This window comes from Cupressus sempervirens, chromosome 5 (assembly GCF_028749045.1).
Source record: "Cupressus sempervirens isolate cs-2001-9-10 chromosome 5, ASM2874904v1, whole genome shotgun sequence".
Taxonomy (NCBI): domain Eukaryota; kingdom Viridiplantae; phylum Streptophyta; class Pinopsida; order Cupressales; family Cupressaceae; genus Cupressus; species Cupressus sempervirens.
The window spans coordinates 561,667,380-561,691,400 of record NC_143122.1 but is presented as its reverse complement, the minus strand read 5'-3'; the positions used below and the strand labels follow the sequence as shown (position 1 = coordinate 561,691,400).

General features: G+C 37.0%; 1 protein-coding gene and 1 pseudogene across 5 annotated transcripts; one reads left to right on the top strand and one right to left on the bottom strand.

Moving 5' to 3' along the window:
- Positions 1–2,620: 2,620 nt before the first annotated feature.
- On the top strand, positions 2,621–21,836 carry LOC149557169 (uncharacterized). 4 transcript variants are annotated; one of them, XM_089831878.1, is made up of 2 exons: positions 2,621–2,899; positions 7,172–21,836. In XM_089831878.1, the coding sequence occupies exon 2, from the start codon at positions 13,705–13,707 to the stop codon at positions 14,935–14,937; it is 1,233 nt and encodes a 410-aa protein (XP_089688004.1). In that variant the 5' UTR covers positions 2,621–2,899; positions 7,172–13,704; the 3' UTR covers positions 14,938–21,836. The 4 variants fall into 4 exon arrangements, with proteins under 4 accessions (XP_089688004.1, XP_089688003.1, XP_089688002.1 ...); XM_089831877.1 differs by having other exon boundaries at positions 6,784–21,836; XM_089831876.1 differs by having other exon boundaries at positions 6,352–21,836.
- On the bottom strand, positions 17,579–22,088 carry LOC149557168 (pentatricopeptide repeat-containing protein DOT4, chloroplastic pseudogene; annotated as a pseudogene). Its single transcript, XR_016364850.1, has one exon. The product of XR_016364850.1 is annotated as a pentatricopeptide repeat-containing protein DOT4, chloroplastic pseudogene (transcript).
- Positions 22,089–24,021: the final 1,933 nt, after the last annotated feature.

Sequence of the window (24,021 nt, the reverse complement as noted above, 5' to 3'; positions counted from 1 at the left end):
CACTGTGTTATGTGTTGATCTTTCATGTTTTATTGATGCATGTTGATTTATCATTAACTTGCAAGTTTAGATTGATAAGCTTGGATGCATGAATAGTTAATGGGCTCACTAGGATAAGTAAAAAGTTTTATTGGACCTTGAGTAACGGATTCACCCCCCTAGTTACTCTAAAGAATTCTAATAGCATCCATTGTCAATGCTCAACATCGTCATGCACTCGGTAGACATAGAGGCTCGGTTCATACTGATCACTTCCAAGTAGTCTTGAACTTGGTCTGCACTGGTGACTTGACAAATACTATGAAACTCATATATATACTGAATCACTTGGTTAACACTGAGTGGATCAGTCAACACTGGATTGTTACTGTTGTAATTGGGAACTCGATAAGCACTGCATGACTTGGTTTATACTACTGATCATTACCAACATAGTGACTGCTTGGTGCAAACTAAAACTGTCCAAGGGACTCGATAGATGCTTACAATCTGAATAAGTGTATATCACTAATAACAAACATGACTGTAATGTCAACACGACTTCCTTACAATCAAGATGCATATGATCTAAAACTTTGAGAGAAAGGGGAGAAGGATTGCATAAAAGTAAATGTTGAAAGGGAAAGGGAGTGTTGCACCAGATTGAAACTATGGTTACTACCTCTGCCTATAATTTGCACTACACATCAATGGAACACCCAAAATACAATAATCTTAACTCTAATCTACCTTTCAAACTTGTATGCAGGTTATAACTAATTAGATGCTAAAAAGAAATGAAAATTTCACTCTCTAGTAACTACCAACCGATTAAATACAACACACGAATCTAAGAAAATGGAAAAGAAACATTCAAAACAAGACAACAAACGTGCACAAATTAATGAATGACAAGAAGAGGTAAGAAACAAGATATTTCATTAATGATAGGCAAAGTAATACAGTTGCAGAGCATAATGCTGTTACAAAGTGCAAACAGAGAAGAACCCATAAAATATTCACAATTTTGTTTTATACAGAGTTCAAGCACAACTCAAATGAACTTGAACTTCAAACTCCAACCATAGTGGAGTTAAGATTACAGAGGTGAGAAATAAATAAATATCAGAAAGTAATCTAATCCACTGTGCAACTTGCTCATGGAAGTGTCATGAAAAGCCCAAATGAATGGACCTAGCAAATAAAATGATAAATCTAATAGATTTGATCCTTATAAGCAATAAAGAGGCATGTGAATACATTAGCATTGTAGAACAAGGCCCCAAAAGTCACTCAACATTAAATATTCAACCTTGGAAGTGTGTTGTGGACACAAGCAATCATATTGCAACGATGCCATAAAATGCAGGAAGGGATACCTTGACATGTTAACCCACCTGCGTACACTTGTAGAGTAGACCCGCGTGAAGAGATATGATTTTCCCAAAAAATAGATGAATCATCGATGAAGATCTTTCTGTTTTGAAATGGATGAACTAGATGCTGCAAAAAATCTCCCAACAAGTGATTAAAACACAATCGTTGATGCAGAAAAGCTTTGAATCTAACAGTTGGCACATTTCTCAATGAATGCTGGAAGAAATAGCAAAATATTTTACTATTTCACAAGCTTTCCATAGTGACCTCCCACGAAATAGAGAAACACAAACAACACAAAAGTTAGCCACAAATTTGACGTAATAACCCATTGTGGAAGAATCCAACACATTAGGAATTTCTCTTATTGATTATCTGCGATGGGCTGAATGGGGGCAAGAATAGCCAACAATACCTTAGAATGATGCAATGGTCAATAGTGGAGTGTTTTGGTTAGAAACCAACCCGACCCTTTGTCCTTTTTTTCTCTTTTTTTGCCCAACCAACAATTCTACGTGCTAACATACTCCCAAAAGTGTTTGCATAAAATAGTGTTCAACATTATGGTACCATAATTGGAGGGGTTGTTGATGTCCCCACCCTTGTGCAGAGGAACAACCATGCTAGTAGCCCAATCAATAGGGAAGCGACCCTGTTAAAAATATTCTATGTGGGGCCAAGAGATCAATCCTGACCGCCCTCGCCCCTGGCCGCCCACCCCATTTTTTGTCGACAACCCATCAATATCCAAAGGTAAAAAGATTAAAAAAGTCACTTCCCCTCTATTTCAAAATTGGAATCCTTAAAGGTTGAATATTGAAGGAGTGGAAAAAATGGTATAGTTATAAATTATTAGAATTTGCATTATCAATTTAGGAGTGATTTATGTCATTTGCCAAATATTGATTTTAGACTTCTCTTAATAAATTATTTAAAAAAAATAAAATTTTTTTGGCTTGTACAAAACAAGGTAGAAGGTATTTCGAGACTACCAACATTTTAAGTTAAATTAAAGTGCAAAACACAACTCCCTCAATTGTTATAGCTTAAATTGTTCAATTGAATCACACTACAAAATTATCCGTGTCAAATCTTATCCGATGGCATTGTGCCTTCATAAAAATTTTTAATTTTGAAGCTAAATAAATTTTTTGATTGTACCAAATGGCCCTACCTATCACGGCAATTTGTCTTTAAGTCTGCTTTCTTCCGCGAGTTTCTCCGTCTCTTTTTTAATTATCACTCACTCTCGTTACAGCTGTCGTCAGCAGCGATTCCGCGTTTTTCCACAGCCTTTCCTGTGTCAAATGGGTCCACATACAGCTGGATTCCACAATTCTCCAATCCATTATCATTATTTAAACTCCCGGAGATCTGTTCCCTTACGCATACTGAGATCTTTGTAGCCTGTTTCCGTTTATTATCTCTCATTGCTGCCGTTTCCACTATTTGGAAGCAAGCTTGTCTTCATGCTGCTTTGGTTGGGTTTCCGTCTTTCCTTCACGGCGTTTACTGGAGTTCAATTCCATGGCATACACTTCAGGTACTAATGGCTATTTCTCATAGAATAAGGTCTTATGAGTTCTTCTCATCTAATTGCATCAGATGTATCTAACATATGTATATCCTCTCAGCACTTATTGAAAAGCCCCTTTTCCGTTTCTTTGTTAATCACGTGGACCAAATGTAAAAAACCTTTAGCCGTTTCCGTTTATCATAGAGGTTATAACACTCTTTAAGATTTAGAGGAGTTCGACTATGGCAATTTCTTTGGTTACAACAATAAAATCAGCAATTTGGAGAGTTACTCTTTACATAGTATTTTTTTCAAAGAAATTATGGAGAGCACTCATTATTGCTTAGAGGTGCTGTCAAAATTGTTCCGTTTTTTTCTATCATGTAGAGTCTATTGATCTGCATGTTGATCTTTTTTGACAAGTATTAAAAAAAGCATAGATACAGTCTGGAAAAATTTCAAAATGAAAGATGCACTTGCACTTTATAAGATCTTATTTTATATTAGTTAAATTATTAAAAATAATATGTGTTACACATTCAGCCTCCCTATTTTGACAAATACAGTTTTTTTTCTTTCACATCTTTATAATTTATCTTTGGTATAACTTGCACATGATTTGATTTTGAAGTGTTTTTTCTTGTTCAGTGATGACATGTAATTGTTCAAAGAAATTGTAAATATCGTTATTAAAGAAATATGCAATGTGCCACTAGCAAACTTGGACAATATTTACTGCATCTTATCACAGAACAATTTTTTTTTTCCAAAATCAAATCATGAAGATGTGTTTATGCCAAAGATAAATGATAAAGATGTGAAGAGAAGAATACATATTTGTCAAGATGGAGAGGTTAAATGTGCAATATTTGTTAGTTTTTATGATTTGGCCTATATAAAATGAGACTCTATAAATTGCATATTTTTATTCGTGAAGTTTTTCTGGGCTATATTTTTTTTTTTTTCATGTCTTTCAAAACATATCAACACATATTCCTTTCCATTGAACTACATATCCTAGACCAATAGACTCTACATGATAGAAAATTGGAACACTTTTGGCAGCACTTTTAAAACATACACGAGAGCTCTACCAAACACCAGAGTGATTCTGTATAATTTTCTTAAAAAGATGTTATGTGAAGAGTAACACCATGGTTTGTTGTTTCTATTATTGTAGGCAATAAATTGCCATATTCGAACTCCTCTAAATCTAAAAAAAGTTATGACTTACATATTATTCAGGATATGATAGATTTTGGTGGTTAAAGGTTTTTTGACATCTGGTCCACGATGATTAATGAAGACATCAGAAAGGGCTTTTGAGTAAGTGTTGAGGATGTACCTTCAGTAGATGCATTTGGTGTGATTTTGTGAAAAACACTCATAAGACCCTCATTCTCTTAGATATAGCCTCAGTGAAGCAGTGAAAGACTTTGAGAGCACACTCCAACTTACCCAAGGTGATCAGGGTGTAAAATTGTAGGTAATTGGGGCATGGGTGGTTTTGGGAAAGACCACAATTACCATGAAATTATACAACAAAAGATACTCCTCTACGGAGAGATCTAGTTTTATTTTTGATATTAGAGATTCTAAAGGTGTATTTCTTATTCTTTATATTAGAGATGCCAAAAGTATATTCCTTAATTTTTATGTTAGAGATGCCAAAGGTGTATTGTAGAACAAACAAATTGAACTCATCAAAGGCCTTGGCTTGAACGAAAATTTTGACCATATAAAGAAAGGGAAGGCAATTCTTGCAAGGTTTTTGAGATTTTTTAAGATTGTGATGGATGATGTAGATCATTTGGATGCACTTTTACTTGTGAAATATAGTCTTGTTAGGGGTTGTCTCATCATTGTTACAACACAAGAATGTGATATACTTACATCTTGGGGCATATGCTTCATATATAAAGTGAAAGCACTAGTTTTAATTAATACAAAACAACTTTTTTGTGGGCATGTACATTTGCATCCCTTTCCCCTCCATGAATTTGAAAAACTTGTTAAAAAGTTCACACAAGCCTGTCATAGATTGCTCCTGTCTCTCAAGGTATTTTGAGGACAACTATATGGGAAGTACAATAAATAACATTAGAAGTCTTTGTTTTGTAAGATCTCAAGAATATTATCTAACGATATGAAAGGAAAACTCAAAGAAGTTATGCTACTCTTGATGATGAAGAAAATACGCATTCCTTGCTACAACATTTTATTTTTCTTGGAGAAGAGAAAAGTTTGGCAATTGAAGTTTGAGATGGATTAGGTTGGAGTGGTCTATACAGTTGGGAAACATTTCTAAATAAGTGTTTGGTAGAGGTTGATGACAATAACCACATAAGAATTCATGACCACTTAGAGATTTAGGAAGGGTAATCACAAATCAACATTCCCCCTCCCAAATTTAGTTATGCTAGCAGATTATTGATTCTGGCAAACAAACAAAGGTGAGTTTGATATCTTCTTTTATTTTAGAGCTAAAAACGAAAAGAAAAGCCTTTATTAAAAGAAGTTTGCTGAGCTTATGTGTTAAACAGCTGTTTAAAAAGACAAGTCTTGTTTGTCCTTTTTGCAATCTAATTGTTTTAATAACTTAAATCTATTTACACTTCAAAACATCATTTAGGTTGATAATTTGTAAAGATTTATAGTTTATATATATTTTTTCTGTATCTTTAATGGCCTTAATGGCTGGTATTGGCTGTCTTCACGTGTTTAATGCTTAAATCTTTTTTGTGTAAAGAATCTAAACCCTTTAAAATACATAATTATACTTTTTAAAACTGATTTATATTGTATGTGTTTGAGCAGCCAATGAACTTGATTTTAATTTTATAAGGTTTCAAAAGTTATAATATTTATTTTCAGAAAACAAATAGCATTCGAGGAATTAAGGTTACTCCAACTGGAAGGGGAGCTGTTGTCATATGTATATTTGTTATGTTCACTATTTCTCTACATACACTATTTCTAGTTGTCTTTACAAATTTCTGTATTGTGTAGGCTTTTCTTATATTTATTAGTTTTAGTATTCAACATTCAGTGCACTTTTCAATAATGCAGGAAAGATGTTGATTAATTAGTGAGTTAGTTAAGTTTTGCTGTTGTTAAGGGAAGGAAGAGCACTTAAGTGATGAAATTCATTTCTCAAACTATCTTTGGTTGGACTAAAGCTTTTGGTGATGGAAGGAAATTATTTTAATCAAGTAATATGTAAGGTATCAAGAGAGCTGCTTTGGCTTTGCTGGTCGAATATTGGACAGCGATATCTTTCAACACAGTTTTCTTTGAAAAAATTGAGGGTTTCACAACTATCTAAATCGTATGGACAGGAAAATCTCTAAAAGAATTATGGGAATCTGAGAGTGATTTGAGTAGTCTTTAGTTTTTCTCTCCAAACTATATGTTTCAATTTGTTTTATGATAATTAATTGTAATATGTTTTATGCCCATCTGATTGGAAATTTCTGCAGGCTCCCATGGAGTTGAGAGAGTTGATTATAAGTTCTTACCAGAGGAAGTTTATTATTGCAACCATTTGAATTTAAAAACTATTATTATATTGTAGCTGATCAATAAGAATAAAATATTTTTCAATATGGCGACTTTGTTATATTGTTTCAATGTTTTTACATATTTTAATTTCTATAAATTGTCAATTATTTAAAATTCTATTGGTTGTGGCAGAAAAAAGTGAGGAAAGTGAATTTTTGATTAAAAAATTAAAGAAATTTATAAAAACTTCAGCTATTGCTCAGTACTTTTACACCGATATTGTTAGGATTAAGGTGTCTCAACCTTAGAGTCCTAACATGTTGATTTATTGATTTATCTTAATTTATTAATTTTCTAAGTTGTCATTCACTTTGTGGGACCTCTTGGTGAGGTGGCATCCTACATGGCAGGTGATGAGATGGCATATTCCATATTTTTAGGAAGTTGGAAGTTTCTAAGTTATGGGAAGATATTGTCATATATTTCCATTTGGTGTGGAAATTGTTTTGGCAATTTCCTATGTAGACTAAAGAGTCTTGGTTGACAATTTCTATTGTGCATTGGAGTTGTATTTTAGCAACAAACATTTATGGTGGAGTTCACGTTTGACAATTAGTGTGAGATAAGGAAAGTGCCTAATCCTAGTCATGGTAATTTCTATGTTGTACTTGCATTGTATTTGGCAAGATGACTGTTATAGATGAGATAGGTGTTGTTTCCTTGGAAGTTATGAGCAACGTGTCATGGAATTAGCAAGTTACTTGTGTTGTGACACAACTCACCTCTTATGCATTGAAGATGGTTTTGGAAACCATGGGAACCTACCTCTTCTGTTGAGCTCTATATATGTTGGTGCCTTTGCTGATTTACAGAATGTGAGAGAGAGTGGTGGAGTTTATTTCGCAGGTTTGCGCTGCCAGATATTCTCTAGGATGGAACAAGATGTAACTCTCCATGTGAAGGCTTAGAGCCTGAAAATGATTTGTAACTTGTTGCTGAATAATACATTGGCTTGATGTTTTGGAGGTCAGGGTTTTTTACCTAGAAGGGTTTTCCCCACGTATATCTATGTTTTCTATTGTCTCATTCTTCTAGTTTCATGATGGTAGAATATTAAATCTGTATGTCGTTATGCTGCTGAAATTTGTTAGATTGGTAAGCTGTAACCTCTTTTCTAAAAGGTTTTAATTGTGGGAAATCAACTATGTCTGTCTCCGCTTTTATGGCATAGTAGTATGTACTTGTATTTGCTTATTAGAAGCTATTGAATAAATCTTTGGATACATAGATGATGTGCATACTGATCCCAGTTGGCTTTCTGGGATGTTCTCATTTCCCTTAAGATATCAGCCATGCTTGTTTTGGAAGTCTCCTCCTGCATCTCGTTTTCTTGTTCTGGAAGAATCCATACATCTAGGTACCTGTACCATGGAATTATTTACCTTTGTTGCCTGGAATGGCCTGTTATACTACAACACATTCTCCATGTATTTAAAAAAAAAATAGTAGTTAGATTTATAATATGTTTGCTGACTCCAAATAGCAGTGTCACCAAGGTGAGGGATTTCAAGAAGCAGTGGATATGATAGAGGTTTCGAGCGATTTTCCAGCAGTACATGTATGCATATTTTCTACACAAGCAAGCAATTTTTTTGCTACGTATTATTAATCTACCCTACCCACCACGCCTGTGCATAAATTGAGGGCTTCCACTACTCGAAACTCAAAACTTTTTACTGCTAATACCGAATCCAACTATTAGGACCATTCTCAACACTATGGATGTGATACCGTATAGTGCGTAATTGACTCAATTTGTATGGCATTACATCCCAAAATTAAAAAATGCAAAAGAATGGAATGTTTCCAGAAGTTTTGCAGCACAAGGCACATACTTTTACTCACAATTGGTAGTACAAGGGCTGTCTAATTCTTTAGTATTTTCTATTAAGACAGCTTAGCAGTAATCTTTTGATTAGAGTCCAAAAATCATGCAGCAGAGCTGAAAATTTGATGCCCCACAAACCCACCGTGGTCCAAAATAATTATCAATTTTCTATGCTGTTGTTCAAGGGACCCCACTCCATGGGGCCATTGCCTATTTTTATGTCCCCATCCCTAAAATGTGCCTAAAGACCCCCTGGCACTCATTCTTGGTACTTGTACCTCAATTTATTAAGTTGTAAAGCCAAGTAAACTTAGAAATTCTCATCTATTTGACTCCAGTCTGTATCAAGATTCTGCGTATACGAATCTTAATGGGAGTGAATGTGCAAAGTTTTGGTCTTGATTTAAATTATACTCTTAAGGCATTTTAATTTCTTCAGCGACAAGCTATTAGAAAATTGGCCTAGTTTGTCAATTCACCGGTGTTTGCCTGAACAGAAGCTATAATTTTCTATAGTTGATGTCATGAAGAAAATATAGTTTTGTGCTTTATAGTAAGGTGAATTTCAGAGTGAGCGTCTGATTTATCTTACCTCTTCCATACCATCTAAAGATATAGAGCCCTTTATATTGTTATAAATTGCCCTTTTCTTTCATTTGCAAGCTCATTTTGTCATGCTTCAAATAGCTGTTGCAATTGGTTTTGAAAGCATGTTAAAAAATGTGTAGGGGCAGTGAACTAATTGATATTTTCTGGCTAGTCTTGAGCCCCTTATATTAAATATTATCATTTATGTTATTTTACCATATGGCTATGCTATTTGAGCTTTAACTGTAATTTCCTTATTATTAGTTATCTTTCTGGCCAAGTGTAGTGCTCAAAATTGTCATATAAGAGTGTTATCAAAGCAGAAATACTAATGGCTTCTAAACTTTCCACTAGGTTTGAAACTTCCAAAAGTAGCTGTCAAACAGAACTTGTATTAATGTTTTTTCATCTTGTATAGAAGTTTTCAGGTATTTTGTATGTTGTTTGTTTGTGATAAGTGCTTGTAACGTGCCTCAGTCCTTGCTCAAAACCTCAGAGTACTTGGCCAACTTGCAAGTTGGAATACAAATATATTGATTGCCTATTTACTCTCGATCAATTTTGTGCAAGTTGGAATTACACATTTACTGCAAGACTAATTTCCTGTCTGTTGGATCACACCCATTTTCTTTCACATTTTTTCTTGCCACATAATCAAAGTGCTGTCAGGAGGATTACTCTCAATACCTTTCCCAGAGATTTTGTCCGACCAATAGTAGAATAAGTAGGCTAGATTCATTTTTTTGACATGGTCTGAAGATGCTGGATTTCACTGTCATACCTCTACATGGTAAAGAAGGTTCACATTAATACTCCCATACGAGGTGTGTGCAATAGTAGCCTCAAACTTTTTGAATGTAAAGACAAGCTAATTAATATATGAATTGAGGAATCTCTGTTCATTGGCATATGACCAACCTTTGGCAATTGAACCCTTGTATTAATCATAATTGAAAGAAGCAATTTCTTATGAAGCCTTCTTGAAGGGGGCATTGCAGGTATAGTATTAGTGTTAAATCAATTTCGCATTTGAGTGTTAAAGATCACTTCTAGTTAAACTAGACTTGCAATTGCTCAATGTTTAAATACCCTTTCTTTTCATTTTTGTAGCTTTAATAAAGAATGTTTGTTATAGTAGTCTCATATAAGTAAATTTATGAATAGTATCTTACACTTTATTCACTGGATAGTCAAGCTTAGCTTGGAAACTTTGAAAAAGTTGTACTTTGTTGCTTTAAGGCCATTGCTAACATCAAGAAGCACAGATTTTTACTGGTCAGTTGACTTCCTCATCCAGAATTACACTTTATTCACTGGATAGTCAAGCTTAGCTTGGAAACTTTGAAAAAGTTGTATTTTGTTGCTTTAAGGCCATTGCTAACATCAAGAAGCACGGTGTTCTACTCTGGTCAATTGACTCCCTCATCCATTCTAACCCTGAATGCCTTGGCTCGTCCCCGTCAACTTCCACATTTTTTTAAGATTGTCTCGTATATTTGTGATCTATGTAGTAGTCTGAGTCCAATGATAAATGTAGTGCCTCTCCCATTTGACTTTTGTAAGTCATCTTGATGGATGCAACTTTGATGATCTTTTGTTGTGATGGGATCATGATTGTGACCCTGAGTGGTCTACACCGTTGAGGTGTTTGGATTTATGTTTCTTTATCAGTTGCTTTGATTATGCTTTTGACTGATCTTTGAGATTATGATGTGATTTTTGGTTCACTGAGGTTTGTGCCAGTGGTTACCAGGATCGATGTGGTATCATGAGGTTGTTCTATGATTACCCTGAGATGTGTGCAGAGATTGCACTGTGTACTATTACCATGCTACATTGGACTAGGTTCCTATAGCAATGGTTAGTCATGTTTATGACTGTGTTTGCTTATGTGTTTTAAATGCCTTTTTAATGCAAAGTAATCAATCATTATTAAATGCTTAAGTAATTAGAATGGATTGTTCTTGTTGGATTATTTGGTTATTTGTTGCAGGCATTTACCTTGTTATATTTCTGATTAGAGAGATATTTGTTACTCATGTGATGTTTACATTTGAGAGGACCCGAGGGTCAAATGTTACTCTTTGATTCTAGTATCATAGATTTTAGACTACTATGCTGTTCAGTTAATCATATTGCATGATGATGCCATTTTGAGATGATAGTGTGTTTTACGATGTTATCTGGTTATCTGGTATTTGGACACACCTCTGATTTTGTTATGTGATGGACTTAATGCTATGGTTATTTACTTCATTCCTGCGTTGCTATGCCTTTTGCGAACGTGAGTGATGTAAATAAATTATTTTAATATAATTAAATAAATGGTTAAATTAGGTGATTTAATGCATTTATTGCTTCGGCTATGTTATTATATGCAATTGCACTTGATCGTGTTGTTTAGTGTGCAGGATTATATCCCTGGCAGTGGCACTTGGAGTTAGTGATTCAGCTGTTCATATTTTACCAATGTCGCCTTTGTATGGTCGACGTATCCTTAATTAAATGTTTAATTTAAACCTTTCGGTGATTATTAAATCCGAACTCATTGCATTATGTGATTAGACCAGTAAGCGTGTCTGTGCATTTAGAGTTTCGCTTTGTTGCGAAAGTTGTTTAAGAGATTTATGTGTTTTTGGGTTTTCGGGCTTTTTAATTGATTTATTTTAATTTTTGGCAGTTTTGCCATAGATGAATTCTTATTTATAGGAATAGCCTGTTTTCGTTTGGGTCGATTCGGAGTTTAACTAAATTGGCTGGTTAAATGCCCTAATCGATTATTCACCCAAAAAGTGAATAAGTATCCAAAGAGGAATTTAATTCCTCATTTCTCACTTTCAAATTGGAAAGTTGGAGAGTAAAACCCAAAATCCTCTTCATGAGGATTTACTGTTTTGTTCGTTGTGGGAGCTACGGGCGTGGGATCGTCGCGAGGTTGGGCTCGTTGGATCCAGCTCGAGGAAACCTTGGATTGCCGCGATTTTCAGCTACTTCTGCGGGATATTTATTTTATGGTTCAAATTCTCGTTTTGCCCTTTTGGCTGTGAGGTAGGGCTTTCCCGTTTTATTGTTTTTGCTTCGTTTCAGCTTCTGTTTTGGGTAGCAGTTTGTTTGGAGGCTGAGAACTAGTGTTCCCCTCCGTTTCTGTATGTTAGTTCTATCCGGTTGGGCGGGTATGAACATTTCCCTGTTTTTTGGGAAGAGGGTTTGGAGTTTTGCACCGTTATGCTGGCCGTTTTTGCATACGGTGTCCGATTCCATTTATTTTTGGATTTTTGGGGTTTTTGAACCCAAAGGCCAAATGGGTTTTAATTTTGTAATTTTCTAAATTTTTGGGGTTTTCACCTCGTTTTGCGTGCCGCCCTGTTTTCTCGGGTTTTCTTGGCACATTGTGGTTCGTGGACTTGGATGATCCATTTGGATATCAGTCAGACCACTATTGCACTTTTATGTTGCATTGGGATGCGTGTCGCACCCGTACTCTCGACTTTGTGTTCGGTTGAGTGATTTTACACCTGTTTTGGTTTCTTTTGGACTTTTGCTTTTGTTTCGTGAACGCTAGGATTTGTGTAGAATCCATACTCTCGGATTGAGGCCGGTTGAGTAAGTTCATGACTTTTGGTCTTGTTACATCATTGGGATTCGTGTAGAATCCATACTCACGGATTGAGGCCGGTTGAGTGATTTTATGATGTATGATTTTATTGGCTTTGGGATTCGTGTACAATCCATCCTTCCCGTGTTGCTTTCAGTTGGGTGTTTTCTTTGCATTGTGTTCTCATTCCTATCCTTGTGTTATGATTTTTGTGATGGTGGTGTGCCACACACGAGTACGTGCGCGTACATTTGTTGGGTGACTTGCGAGGCCCGATCTTCCGTGGATTTGCCGGAAGTTATGATCATTAGGGTTGGGTGTTAGGAACCTGTGTGTTCTTTCTGTTTATTTTGTTAGAGTAGTGTTGTTGGACGCATATGCTTTGTAAGTCGTCCCGTGAGTATATTTTATTATCCCACATGCATAGGTAGTATTACTTTTCTAGATCGTACTCAGTATATAAGAATAGGTTGAGGCCCTTGATGGGCACGGACGAATTTATTGTATTGAGCTTGCTCAAAGGAGGTTACCCCCTCGAAGTGGCCTGCGATCAGTAGATTCATTCTGAGTTCTGCTATCACTTTGTATTCTGTTATTTCGAGCATTCTCACGATATTGCTATAAGGAGGTTCATCATATCTGGTATCAGAGCACTCTCTTGGGCTCGCTGGGTGGAAATTACATCAAATTTTTTTTCTGTCGTGGCCTTCAGGAGCAAAAATCATGGAAGAAGAAATGGCATCCCTCAAAACCAAACTTCAAGATCTGGATGACAAAATTATGGGTCTTAACTTTCAGCAGTCAGCCATGAGCCGAAACCATTCAGGAGATACTGGGTCCTCTTCTGGCAATTTCCGTGGACCAAAGCTTGATTTTCCACGCTTCGATGGTTCTGATCCGACTGGATGAATCTATAGGGCAGAGCAGTATTTCAGCTTGCATAATACTTTGGATAACCACAAAGTCCCCCTTGCATCTTTTCATTTGGAACATGAAGCTCTTCAATGGTTCCGTTGGTACATCAAGGCTAATGTAGGCCCAACATGGAGAGAATTGTGCACCCTCATTTTGGAGCGCTTTGGCCCTAGTTCCTTTGATGATTTCACAGGAGCACTCACTAAACTGCGTCAAACAGGCACTGTAAGAGAATACCAGACAGAGTTTGAAAAATTAGCTAATCACACAGAGGGCTTGTCTGATGAATTCTTCCGTAGTTGTTTTGTCAGTGGTCTGAAGGATGCACTTCGCTCAGAAGTCAAAATGTTTCGACCTACTACAATGATGGAAGCCCTTGGGTTGGCTAAGTTAGCGGAAGACAAGATTAGTGCTCTACAACGCTCCAGATCTAATTTTGTTCCATTCAGAAATACAGGTTCTCACAACCCTCCAGTCATACCAGCTCCCAGAACTACTCCGATCAAGCACTTGTCTGAAACAGAGATGCGAGTCAGGCGAGACAAAGGGCTTTGTTATAATTGTGATGAGAAATGGTCTCGGGGCCATAGATGTGTTCAGCAAAAGCTCTATCTCTTGGATGTGGATTCTCCACCGGAACTGGAAGAATATGTAGATGCTCAGGAAACAGTGGATGCTGAGGTTGAGCCTCACCAGCCTGAACCTCCTTCACCAGAAGCTCCACCAGAGATATCTGTCCATGCTTTGGCAGGAGTCACTACTCCACAAACCATGCGGGTCCAGGGTTTCTTCAAGAAGATCCCTCTTACTATACTCATTGATTCTGGTAGCACTCATAACTTCATTGATCCACGAATAGCCAAACAGGCTGATTGCTTTATCCATCCCTGCTCTAGCTTTGAAGTCATGATTGCCAATGGGGGCACTTTACCTTGTAAAGGGAAATGTCGCAATGTGCGTCTCTCTATTGGCGATTATAACATGCGCTCTGACATGTTTGCCTTACCCTTAGGTGGTTGTGATGTAGTTTTGGGTGCCCAATGGTTACGCACTCTTGGCCCCATTCTCTGGGATTTTGCTGAACTTTGGATGCAGTTTTCAGCCGAGGGGCACCAACACACTTTGAAAGGCTTACAACCAGGGTCTCTCAGCATCATCAGTTCACACCGTATGGAAAAACTTCTTAAGAAGAATTCACATGGTGTCATCGCTCAGCTCCATTCCATTCAGATGCAGCCATCAGCAGTCTCTAGCACTCCTGCCGATCTCCAACACATTTTGGACAAGTATTCTGGTGTATTTGCTGAACCTGTGGGATTACCTCCTTCTCGTCCAGAGGACCACCGTATTCAGCTCCTTCCTGGCAGTGTTCCGCCCAACATCAGGCCCTACCGCTACCCATTTCATCAGAAGACCGAAATCGAGATACTTGTCCGTGACTTACTGAAGCAAGGTATTATTCGCCCTAGTACCAGTTCCTTTTCTTCTCCAGTTCTGCTTGTTCGCAAAAAAGATGGGTCATGGCGACTCTGCATTGATTTCCGATATGCATGCCCACGGGCACTTGTCGTAGGATGAGCATGGGTAGGGTAGGGTAGCATATGGAGGGGGCTTCTATCCTGTAACCTGGTGACTACTTCCCGGTTGGCAGAGGAAGTTTTATATAAGTGATAACTAAATAAAATGTGTGATTGGTAATAAAACTTAAGATAATAAAATGGTACTTTTGTGTATTGGCCTTCCGTTGAGGGAGTTGAGCTACACAGTGTATTGGCCTTCCGTTGAGGGAGTTGAGCTACACAGATCCGAGCTTGGGCTTTTCGATGCCAAGCGACTCTCCATGATGTCAGCCCCTACTTAGTAGCCTTTTGAGTGTCTGACCAGGACCTGTACTCCTTGCATTGTCTTAGGTTCTTGGTTCAGCCATCATACTGTCTGGTGTGAGTGTTAGCCTTGGATGTTGTGCTTTTGTGTGTTTGTGGTTGGATCATTATCTCGATCAGCACGGCGGGTGTGGACCTACGGGTGCCACGTGGTTGGGAGGCGTAGCTACCTTCACCACTGCTAGGGATTGGTGTACAGAGACGATCTCTTATCCTAGTGCGATCGTTGCTGGATGTTTTCACTTGGTACTTCGAGTTCTGGAGTATGCTTTCTTGTGATTTATGCTTTCATTGGGATGCTTGTATATCATGTTTAGATGATGTTATTTTATTTGGCGCATTCCCTTATTATGATGTTTAGCATATGATTAGATGATGTGATTTGCTTTAGTAGTATATCTATTGCTTACTGTTGTTTAGCATGTGATAGGTGATGTTATCTACTGCAGGATTATCTTATGCATTATCACTAGCATGTTAGATTTCTTTATGCTTATATTGTTGCATGTTTTAGTAGTGACATCCCTATTTCGACAGTACTGACGATCTGGTCGGTGGCTTGGGATGTTACGCGCGGGGGATGGCTAGGACCCACGATGGTCTTATGATGCTATTGACGGTTGGGAGGAACCGCGCATTTATTTGGTTGTTTAGTTCTGAAATGTATTTTGTTCATTGCGATGTTTATTTCAGTATGTGCTTTGCTTTTATGTTTTAGATGGTTAGATGTTCCTCTTTCCTTGCTGTTAGTGCTCTCGAGTGTTCATTCCTCGATTTACGTGGATCCGGTACTCCTCGGTGTGGAGGTTTCCTTGTTTGTTTAGCTTTTTGATTGTGTTTTGTGTCGCGCTGATTTGTTTCCTCGCGCGAGATTGTTTCTTCCTCGTGCGAAAGAATACACTTCCCGCGCGAGAATGTAGATCTTCGCGCGGCGCGTAGGGAATCCTCGCACGGGAATGTGAATCCTCGCGCGAAGCCCAGTAGTCCTCGCGCGAAGGGTGCACTTTCTCGCGCGAAGCGGTGAAAGATCTCGCGCGAAACTCGAGACCAGTTTTCTTTCTCGCGCGAGAAACAGGGGCTATCTAGGCTTGTCGGATGAAAGTTCGGAAGTTGGTTTTGGACACCTTTTTGGTTTTTACACCTTCCTGGTTCAAAACAGATTTTCTAGGGGTTTAAAATATATCGTTTAAGTATAAGTCCTTATACTTAAGATATATTTTAATATATGCGACAAATCGTTTGAGATAGGTTTCAGACCTATCGGAGATAAGTTATGGATTCTAGGAGATTTCAGGGCTTCAGAAATTCAGACTTAGCCAATTTTCAGGGCTTCAGGATTTTAGGCTTAGCCAAATTTCGGGATTCTGCATATTACCCCAGCTTGGTGTTTTGTTGATGAGTGGTTGTTTTTTGTGCCCTCATCATGTGCGTTGTCGTTGTTGGCTTTGGTTGTGTGTGTCAGTTTGGTGATGGCGTTTGGAGATTCGTTGGTTGCCAGGATGGTGGTGAAGTCTTCCGTTGCGATCGTTGTGATCCCTGTATGATGTTGTTATGTGCATTCATACTTGTAATAAAAAAAATATCTTGGCTTGATTTGAATCCTTGTTTCCAAGGATCTCCGGGCGGGGCATTACAATAAAAATCATTGTAGGTTCTCCCTATATCTGTTGATACTGTTGAACTAATAGATGTTGTTTTTACTATTGTAATATCTGCAAAAGATTGCAAAAAGATGGATTTAATAGATTCTCTGATTTTTCAATGCCTTAACATAATGACTGCAAGATTCTCTAATTTTTTAATGCCTTAATCTAATGACTGCAAACAAACCATATAATCTGAAGTTGGTTCCTCCAACAGCCTCCAAGAATACCATAAAATGGTGAATAAAATGGCCAGATGCATTCTCATGTTTTTCTCTGCAAATTGGATATATCAAGGCTTTCAGTATCTTCCTATTCATGATCATATGATTCAGCAATAGCCATATTCTGTTAAAGCTTAAGAAAATTGTAATATAGAAGTGTTTTACCTACTATCAATTCCTATATTTATTGTTTTGCCCAGCCTTAATAATAAAATCATTACATTATTGACAAGAATTTTGACACTTTGCATCTCTTATTTCTTCTTGCTATGAATTATAAAGATTCCCAAATTCAATAGGGTGTCTAAATGAATTGAAAAAGTCAGTGAGCATATAGATAGTCTTCTTGTTTTACTGTTATAATCCAAGATTGCTCATGGTTTCTGTCTTGTTATCATTATCCACTTATCATCAACCCTGCTATGTTCTTATCCTTAAAATGGTACTCCTTTTCTTTCTTGCCCTGTGCACATTTTGTGAACCGTTGACTGCTAGCTGCCCCTACTTTGTCCCTGTTTTATGTTTATTGTTATTGACTGACATAAATGTATAATGGACACTTAGCTTGTGGATAATACTATGAGCTGCTTTTATCACTGCCTCCAATGACTGCTATCTGTCTCTTCTTTGAGTATCAATATTGATTTTCATCTCTACATAGATTGTCCATTCTTACTCCTCATCTTTTACATTATCTTTGCTTAATGGTATGGTTGTAAGTGTAGGCAGAGAGCTTCAAGGGATTCCTTCACCCCTTTTCTGTTAGTCTGGGACAGTCAACATATATAATCCTGTCATTCTCTAACTTGCCCAGCAAAATGTGAATAATTTGATCAGTCTCCAAAACTCTGAACTGAAACTTGGAAGGCAATTTTATACTACTCAAAATCCAAGCAATTCCCCTTCGCCATAACTAGTCAGTGTCCCCGCATTTACAAGGTTACATGGAACCACCGATAGTATGATTTCATCAAACTAAAGATTCAAGAACAGAGCCTGAAGTTTTCCATTAGATTTGTATATCTGGAGAGTCCTTGTGCTTGTTCTCTTTACTAGCTGCTCATTAATTATGCAAAATTTTCTTTAATCTTTCAATACTCTTCACAGATAATGAACTAAAGAAACCAACGTAGAACAGATTATGCTTGCCATATTCCCCTATTTGTTGATAAGGCAGTTTTTTTAAAAATAATGGAAGGCTTCAACAATTGAAGACAGCAACATACCACTTTAGAGATTATTCACCTGCACGAACAGGGGATGATAGTCCATAAGGAGTTCTTCAACCACTTCCATGCATCTCTACTTGTTATACTGAGAACAATGGCCTTTGAAGATCAGGAACCCTTGCTCAGAACCATTCATTAAATCTTGGTAATGCTTTTGGAAACCATGAATTGCTGCAGATTCACTAAAAGAGGCCCAAAAGTGACAGAAACCCTAACAGCTCTGCTATTTTAGTTATGGCTCAAACTCTTTCAAAAGTAATTTCCCTCTTTACATGCTTGTGGATTCAGTCAACCGTCAAATAATAAGGCCTTTTAAACACTTCTGACGAAGTTAAAGTACTTGGAATCTGAATGGAAGCTCCCTGCAAAAAGTGAAGCCGTAACTTGTACATTAGGTATACAGCCAAAGAAACACACGCCCACACACAAAACACTACAGTTATTACCTCTGTTTTCCATTTCATTCATATGAAACATAATCCATGTTTATGTAAAACAAGTTTTTGAGAGATACCTTACTAGAGTATAAGCACCTGATTTACTTTACACTCTATGCATCTAATTTTATGATTCCAACAACATGGTCTAGATTGTCAAATACTCAAAACTTAAAAACACTTTCTTGAAACTGAAAAATAATATCTTGTTTTGTTATTACAAGGGGTCTGATGCAGTGCACATTATTATAGTGCAAGCTTATTTTTCAAATTGCTTCATTTAGCATCACCAATAATCTCAACAGGAACATTGTCCCTGTTTAAAATGATGAAATCGGTTATCATCTCTGACAACAATTTCTCTTGCAACTATCTTGGAGATGAATTTAGTTGCAGTATGGCAATCAGTACATACTCGAAGGTTCTTGACAACTCTGATAGTTGTTCCAGGGGCCGTGTTTAATAAACCAAATGCGATTGCTAACTTTTCACTATGGTGGCATATGAATAATTCTTTTTCCTCCTCCTCCACATCATTAAGTGAATGCCTTGAGTCTGGAGAATACCCTGCTGCCTTCATTTCCCAAGCCAATTTCTCCAACATTGCATAGATCTCCTGTGTCTGTGGATGCAATCTGTCTCCTACACAAAAAGCATGTACCATTTTATGGTCTTCAATCCAACTACATCCAGGTATCTTTTTAATTCCTCTATCTTTCATCAATCTCCTTATCATTTTAACCTCACCCCACTTGCTGACTTCTGCGTAGATGTTTGATAGTAGAACATAAGTTGCAGCATTTTGGGGATCCAATTCAAAAAGCAGCATTGCTGTAAATACTCCTAAGCCTATGTTAATATGTGATCTACAGGCAGCAAGAAAACACATCCACACAACCGATACAGGTTTAACTGGCATCTTAATGATAAATCTTAGGGTGTCCTCGAGATAGCCAGCACGGGAGAGAAGGTCAACCATGCATACATAATGATCAACTGTAGGTGTCATGCAATAAGGGTTTCTCATTTGATTGAAGTATTTACAGCCTTCATCCACTAAACCTGCATGGCTGCATGCAAAGAGAACTCGACTAAAGGTTACAATGTCAGGATATATTGCAGAGTATTTCATGAATTCAAATATTTTGAGAGCATCCTTGTAAAATCCATTTTGTGCATATCCTGCAATCATGGAATTCCACGAAACAACATTTTTTTGAGGCATTTTATCAAACAGTTTTTGTGCCTGGTCTATGCTTCCGCACTTTGCATACATGTCTAGAAGGGCAGTTGCAACTGCAGCATCTGACAGAAATCCCTCATCTGTTATGCTTTGATGGATGTCAATGCCCTGTTTCAATGCTCCCATTTTCGCACAGGCTGGAAGAATACTAGCAAAAGTTGTGGAATTTGGCTTTACACCTGCCAACTGCATTTGCTTGAAATTTTCTAGAGCCTTCTCAACAAATCCATTTTGTGTGTATCCTAAAATCATTGCAGTCCATGAGACAACATTTCTTTGAGGCATTTTCTCAAAAAGTTTCCATGCCTTGTCTATGCTTCCACATTTCGCATACGTGTCTACCAGAGCACTTGAAACTACAACATCGGACAAAAAATCCTCTTCTGTTATGCTTTGATGGACGTCAATACCCTGTTCCAAAGTTCCCATTTTGGCACAGGCCGGAAGTATGTTGGCAAAGGTTGTGGAATTTGGTTTTACACCCACTAATTGCATTCGCTTGAATGTTTCTAAAGCCTTTTCAACAAAGCCATTTTGTACATTCCCTCCAATCATTGCATTCCACGAGATCACATTTCTTTGAGGCATTCGGTCAAATACTTTATGTGCCTTGTCTATGCTTCCACATTTTGCATACATGTTTACCAAGGTAGTTGCAACTACAACATCTGACGAATCTCCACTTTCGATTAATATTTTATGAATGACTGTACCCAGATCCAAAGCTCTAATTTGAGCACAGGCAGGGAGGATGCTGACAATAGTTGACGAGGCTGGTTTTGTACCAACCAATTGCATTTGCTTAAAGTTTGTAAAAGCCTTTTCAACAAACTCATTTTGAACATATCCTGTAATCATGGCAGTCCATGAGATGACATCTCTATGAGGCATTCTGTGAAACAAATCACGTGCCTTGTCTATGCTTCCACATTTTGCATACATGTCCAACAGAGCACTTGCAACTACAACATCTGACAAAACTCCCCCTTCAATTATGATTTGATGGATGTTCATACCCTGTCCCAAAGCTCCCATTTTGGCACAGGCTGGGAGTACGCTGGCAAATGTGAAATGGTTGGGTTGAATACCTGTTCGTTGCATTTGGTGAAACAATGTGACTGCCTCGTGAGGAAACCCATGTCTTCGGTATGCTGCAATAATCGTATTCCATGACGAGACGTTGTCTTGTTCTTTCCTCTGGTCAAACACTTTTCGAGCATCCAACAAACTCCCACACTCGACATGCATGGCAATAAGCTTATTCTGAAAAGTCGTGTCTGTACCAAATGCAAATCGCCCGGGAGCAATGAAAGAGTGAACATTTTTCCTCTGTGAAAGCTCGTTCTTGAGAATGCAAGCCTGCAATAATCGAAGATGTGTATAAAAGTCTCCAGGGGGTTTGTGTGTAGTAAGCAGAATGCGCGGGAACAGCTTCACCATAACTACTTGAGATTAAGATGAGTAGGAGATGGTAGTGGCATTTTACGATTGTAATTGGAGTGTCGAAAATCTGCATTTCCTGAATTTTGAATCCCACTGTAGCAAACAGAGTGTAATAATACGTTTAGGAGAACAATTTCACATAATTACAAGTTTGGTTGAAAGCTACAAGGTGATCTTCAGCAAAGAAAATGTCCATTGTACAATCCTAGACAGGAGTATATGTCGCCGTTCATAAGTGGAAGATGTGAAGGTCTCGTCTTAATTGTTGTTCAATTTCTCTATCATGGCTTATTTTGGAGCCAATGTATGAGTTACGTTAATATTTTATCCAAGTGGTGAAATAATTAAGGAATATAGAATTTATTTAGTGCCAAATTTTTTATTTTTTATTTCTATGGTTCCAGACCTGCGAAGCCTGCGAGCTACCATAATTTTATATAACATGGTTTTTCAAATTTAAAGTTGTCATAATAGTAGTAAATGTGTTTTATTTTCTAGTTTAGTTTTATTATATTCAATAAAGTTAAGAAAGAAAATACAATAAATTGATAGATATAAATATTGAAATTTTTTTGTCTAAAATAACATCAAACTTCATTACAAATACAGTAGTAGAAACAACTACTAGGTGGCAAATTTTTTTTATAGTAATAAAGACAACAACACGATGTAGGGAGTTGATAAATTAAAAATAACAATGACAATTTCAAAACATAGAGAAAAATGCAACTCCATCAATTATTAGCAAATTGAAGGTGTTTGTGTGTAACTTCTTCATAAACATTGGCCGATTCATTTGCTTAGCTAGTAAACTTTTTCATAAGCATCGGCTGATTCATTTGCTTTTGAATTTGATTTAGTTAGTAAATTACCTATTACTTGTGTGATGTGTGATTAGACGAATGACACTTCATTTCCTTGTGTGATGTGTGATTAGACAAATGACGATTCATTTGACAAACATTTATTATGATCTATGTATACTTTATTTTCTATTATGTTGATATTTTATTTGAAAAGGCTTGATTATTGTTAAGGTTTCTATTGAGCTCCTAGTTTGTGTTAAAGGTAGTTTGATTCATTGTGGCTTGTGTAAAAGGTTATACTGCCTTTGGTGTAAACCATTAGCTTTTATCCTATTCTTTCATGTTATTTTAATAGTGAACTCTAGTCAATCATAAGGCATTATTAAGGATGTCTTTAAAAAGAAGTGATTAGTCATTTTTAATTGTGTTCATAAGATACCCATATTGAAATGAAGCAAAGGTGAAGAGTCTTCTTCCTACACTAGTCTATGGGAGGAAATATGTGTAAATTAGCTTTTAATCTTATAGCTACATGATACATAACAAAAAAAGGTGCACACATAATGTAGTGATAGCACGGGGAAACACATAAGACATTACATTAAATAACATTACATCATGAAACAATAAACATCAAATGCTAGCACATCTTCAACTCTCTGACTTCATTGAATTTCTTTGCAAAATGTTCAACTTCAAGTTCTTTCAGCTCAGTCCACTTTGACAATCTCTCCCCCTTTAGGTGTACTTCTTTGTTCAACAACATCAACTACATATTAACAACTTGTAGAACTCTCTCTTTGACTGTGCAACACTTAATTGTTTCATATCTTCATATAGACTCTCTCTCCCTTACTCTACTTCTCCCCCAAACAGATTCTCTCCCCCTTTGACAACAATGCCAAAAGTAACTATAAGTTTCAATGAGAAATAGTAATACCTTGTACCTTGCATGTACTGATTATATTTGCTTCATTACAATCACTTTTACAACTTTAGAAAATAGTCCCTAAAGAGTGAACTCTTGCATCAAATCCACAAAGATATTCAAATAATCCATGAATTGATGCAATGTGCATCTTCTCCTAGTGAATCTTGGATAGGAGACGAACCCCTAACTTACCTATCAGATACTCAAGAGCATCTTGGTGCAGGAGCACTTAGGGGTAAAGGTGAAACCCTAAGGCATTTTTGGTTTGTAAACGGTCTAACCAATCATTGAAGAAATAAGGACTAGGAATAAAGTCCCAAGGTAAGTTTAGGAGGTTTGAACACATAGGATTTGGAATGTGAGTCAAGTTTTGTCAATTAAGTCATGATAGGCAAAAATTGCTTAAAATTGCTCAATAAGGCAAAATATAGAAAAAAGGCCTAAAATGGGGAAAGACATATTTAAAAGTGGCACTTAGGTGTTTTTAATTCATTTCCTAAGGTTTGGAAACAAATTGGTCAAGTTTGAAGGCTCCACTTGCAAAAGTTGTCAAAAAGTTGCTCATTGACAACTTTGCAATTTTTGCAAAATTGCATAGCAACTTTTTGCATGGCTTTGAGGAACGAACTACTTGGGTAGTTATGGCTCAAACCAGAGGCCAAGATGGAGGAGGGAGCCTACTTACACACCTTACAACTCATTTTCAAGGGTTGGTTTGACAAATGTACAAACAACACCTGTGTGAGAAGGGTTTTTGTGAACAGGAACATACTTTTGAAGGATTCAATAAAGAAGTTGGATTGAACACCTTATTGTTTTTAAT

Bases quoted from the DNA above. Each gene is read 5' to 3' on its own strand.
- LOC149557169 (XM_089831878.1), top strand. From the start codon at position 13,705: ATGTTTCGACCTACTACAATGATGGAAGCCCTTGGGTTGGCTAAGTTA.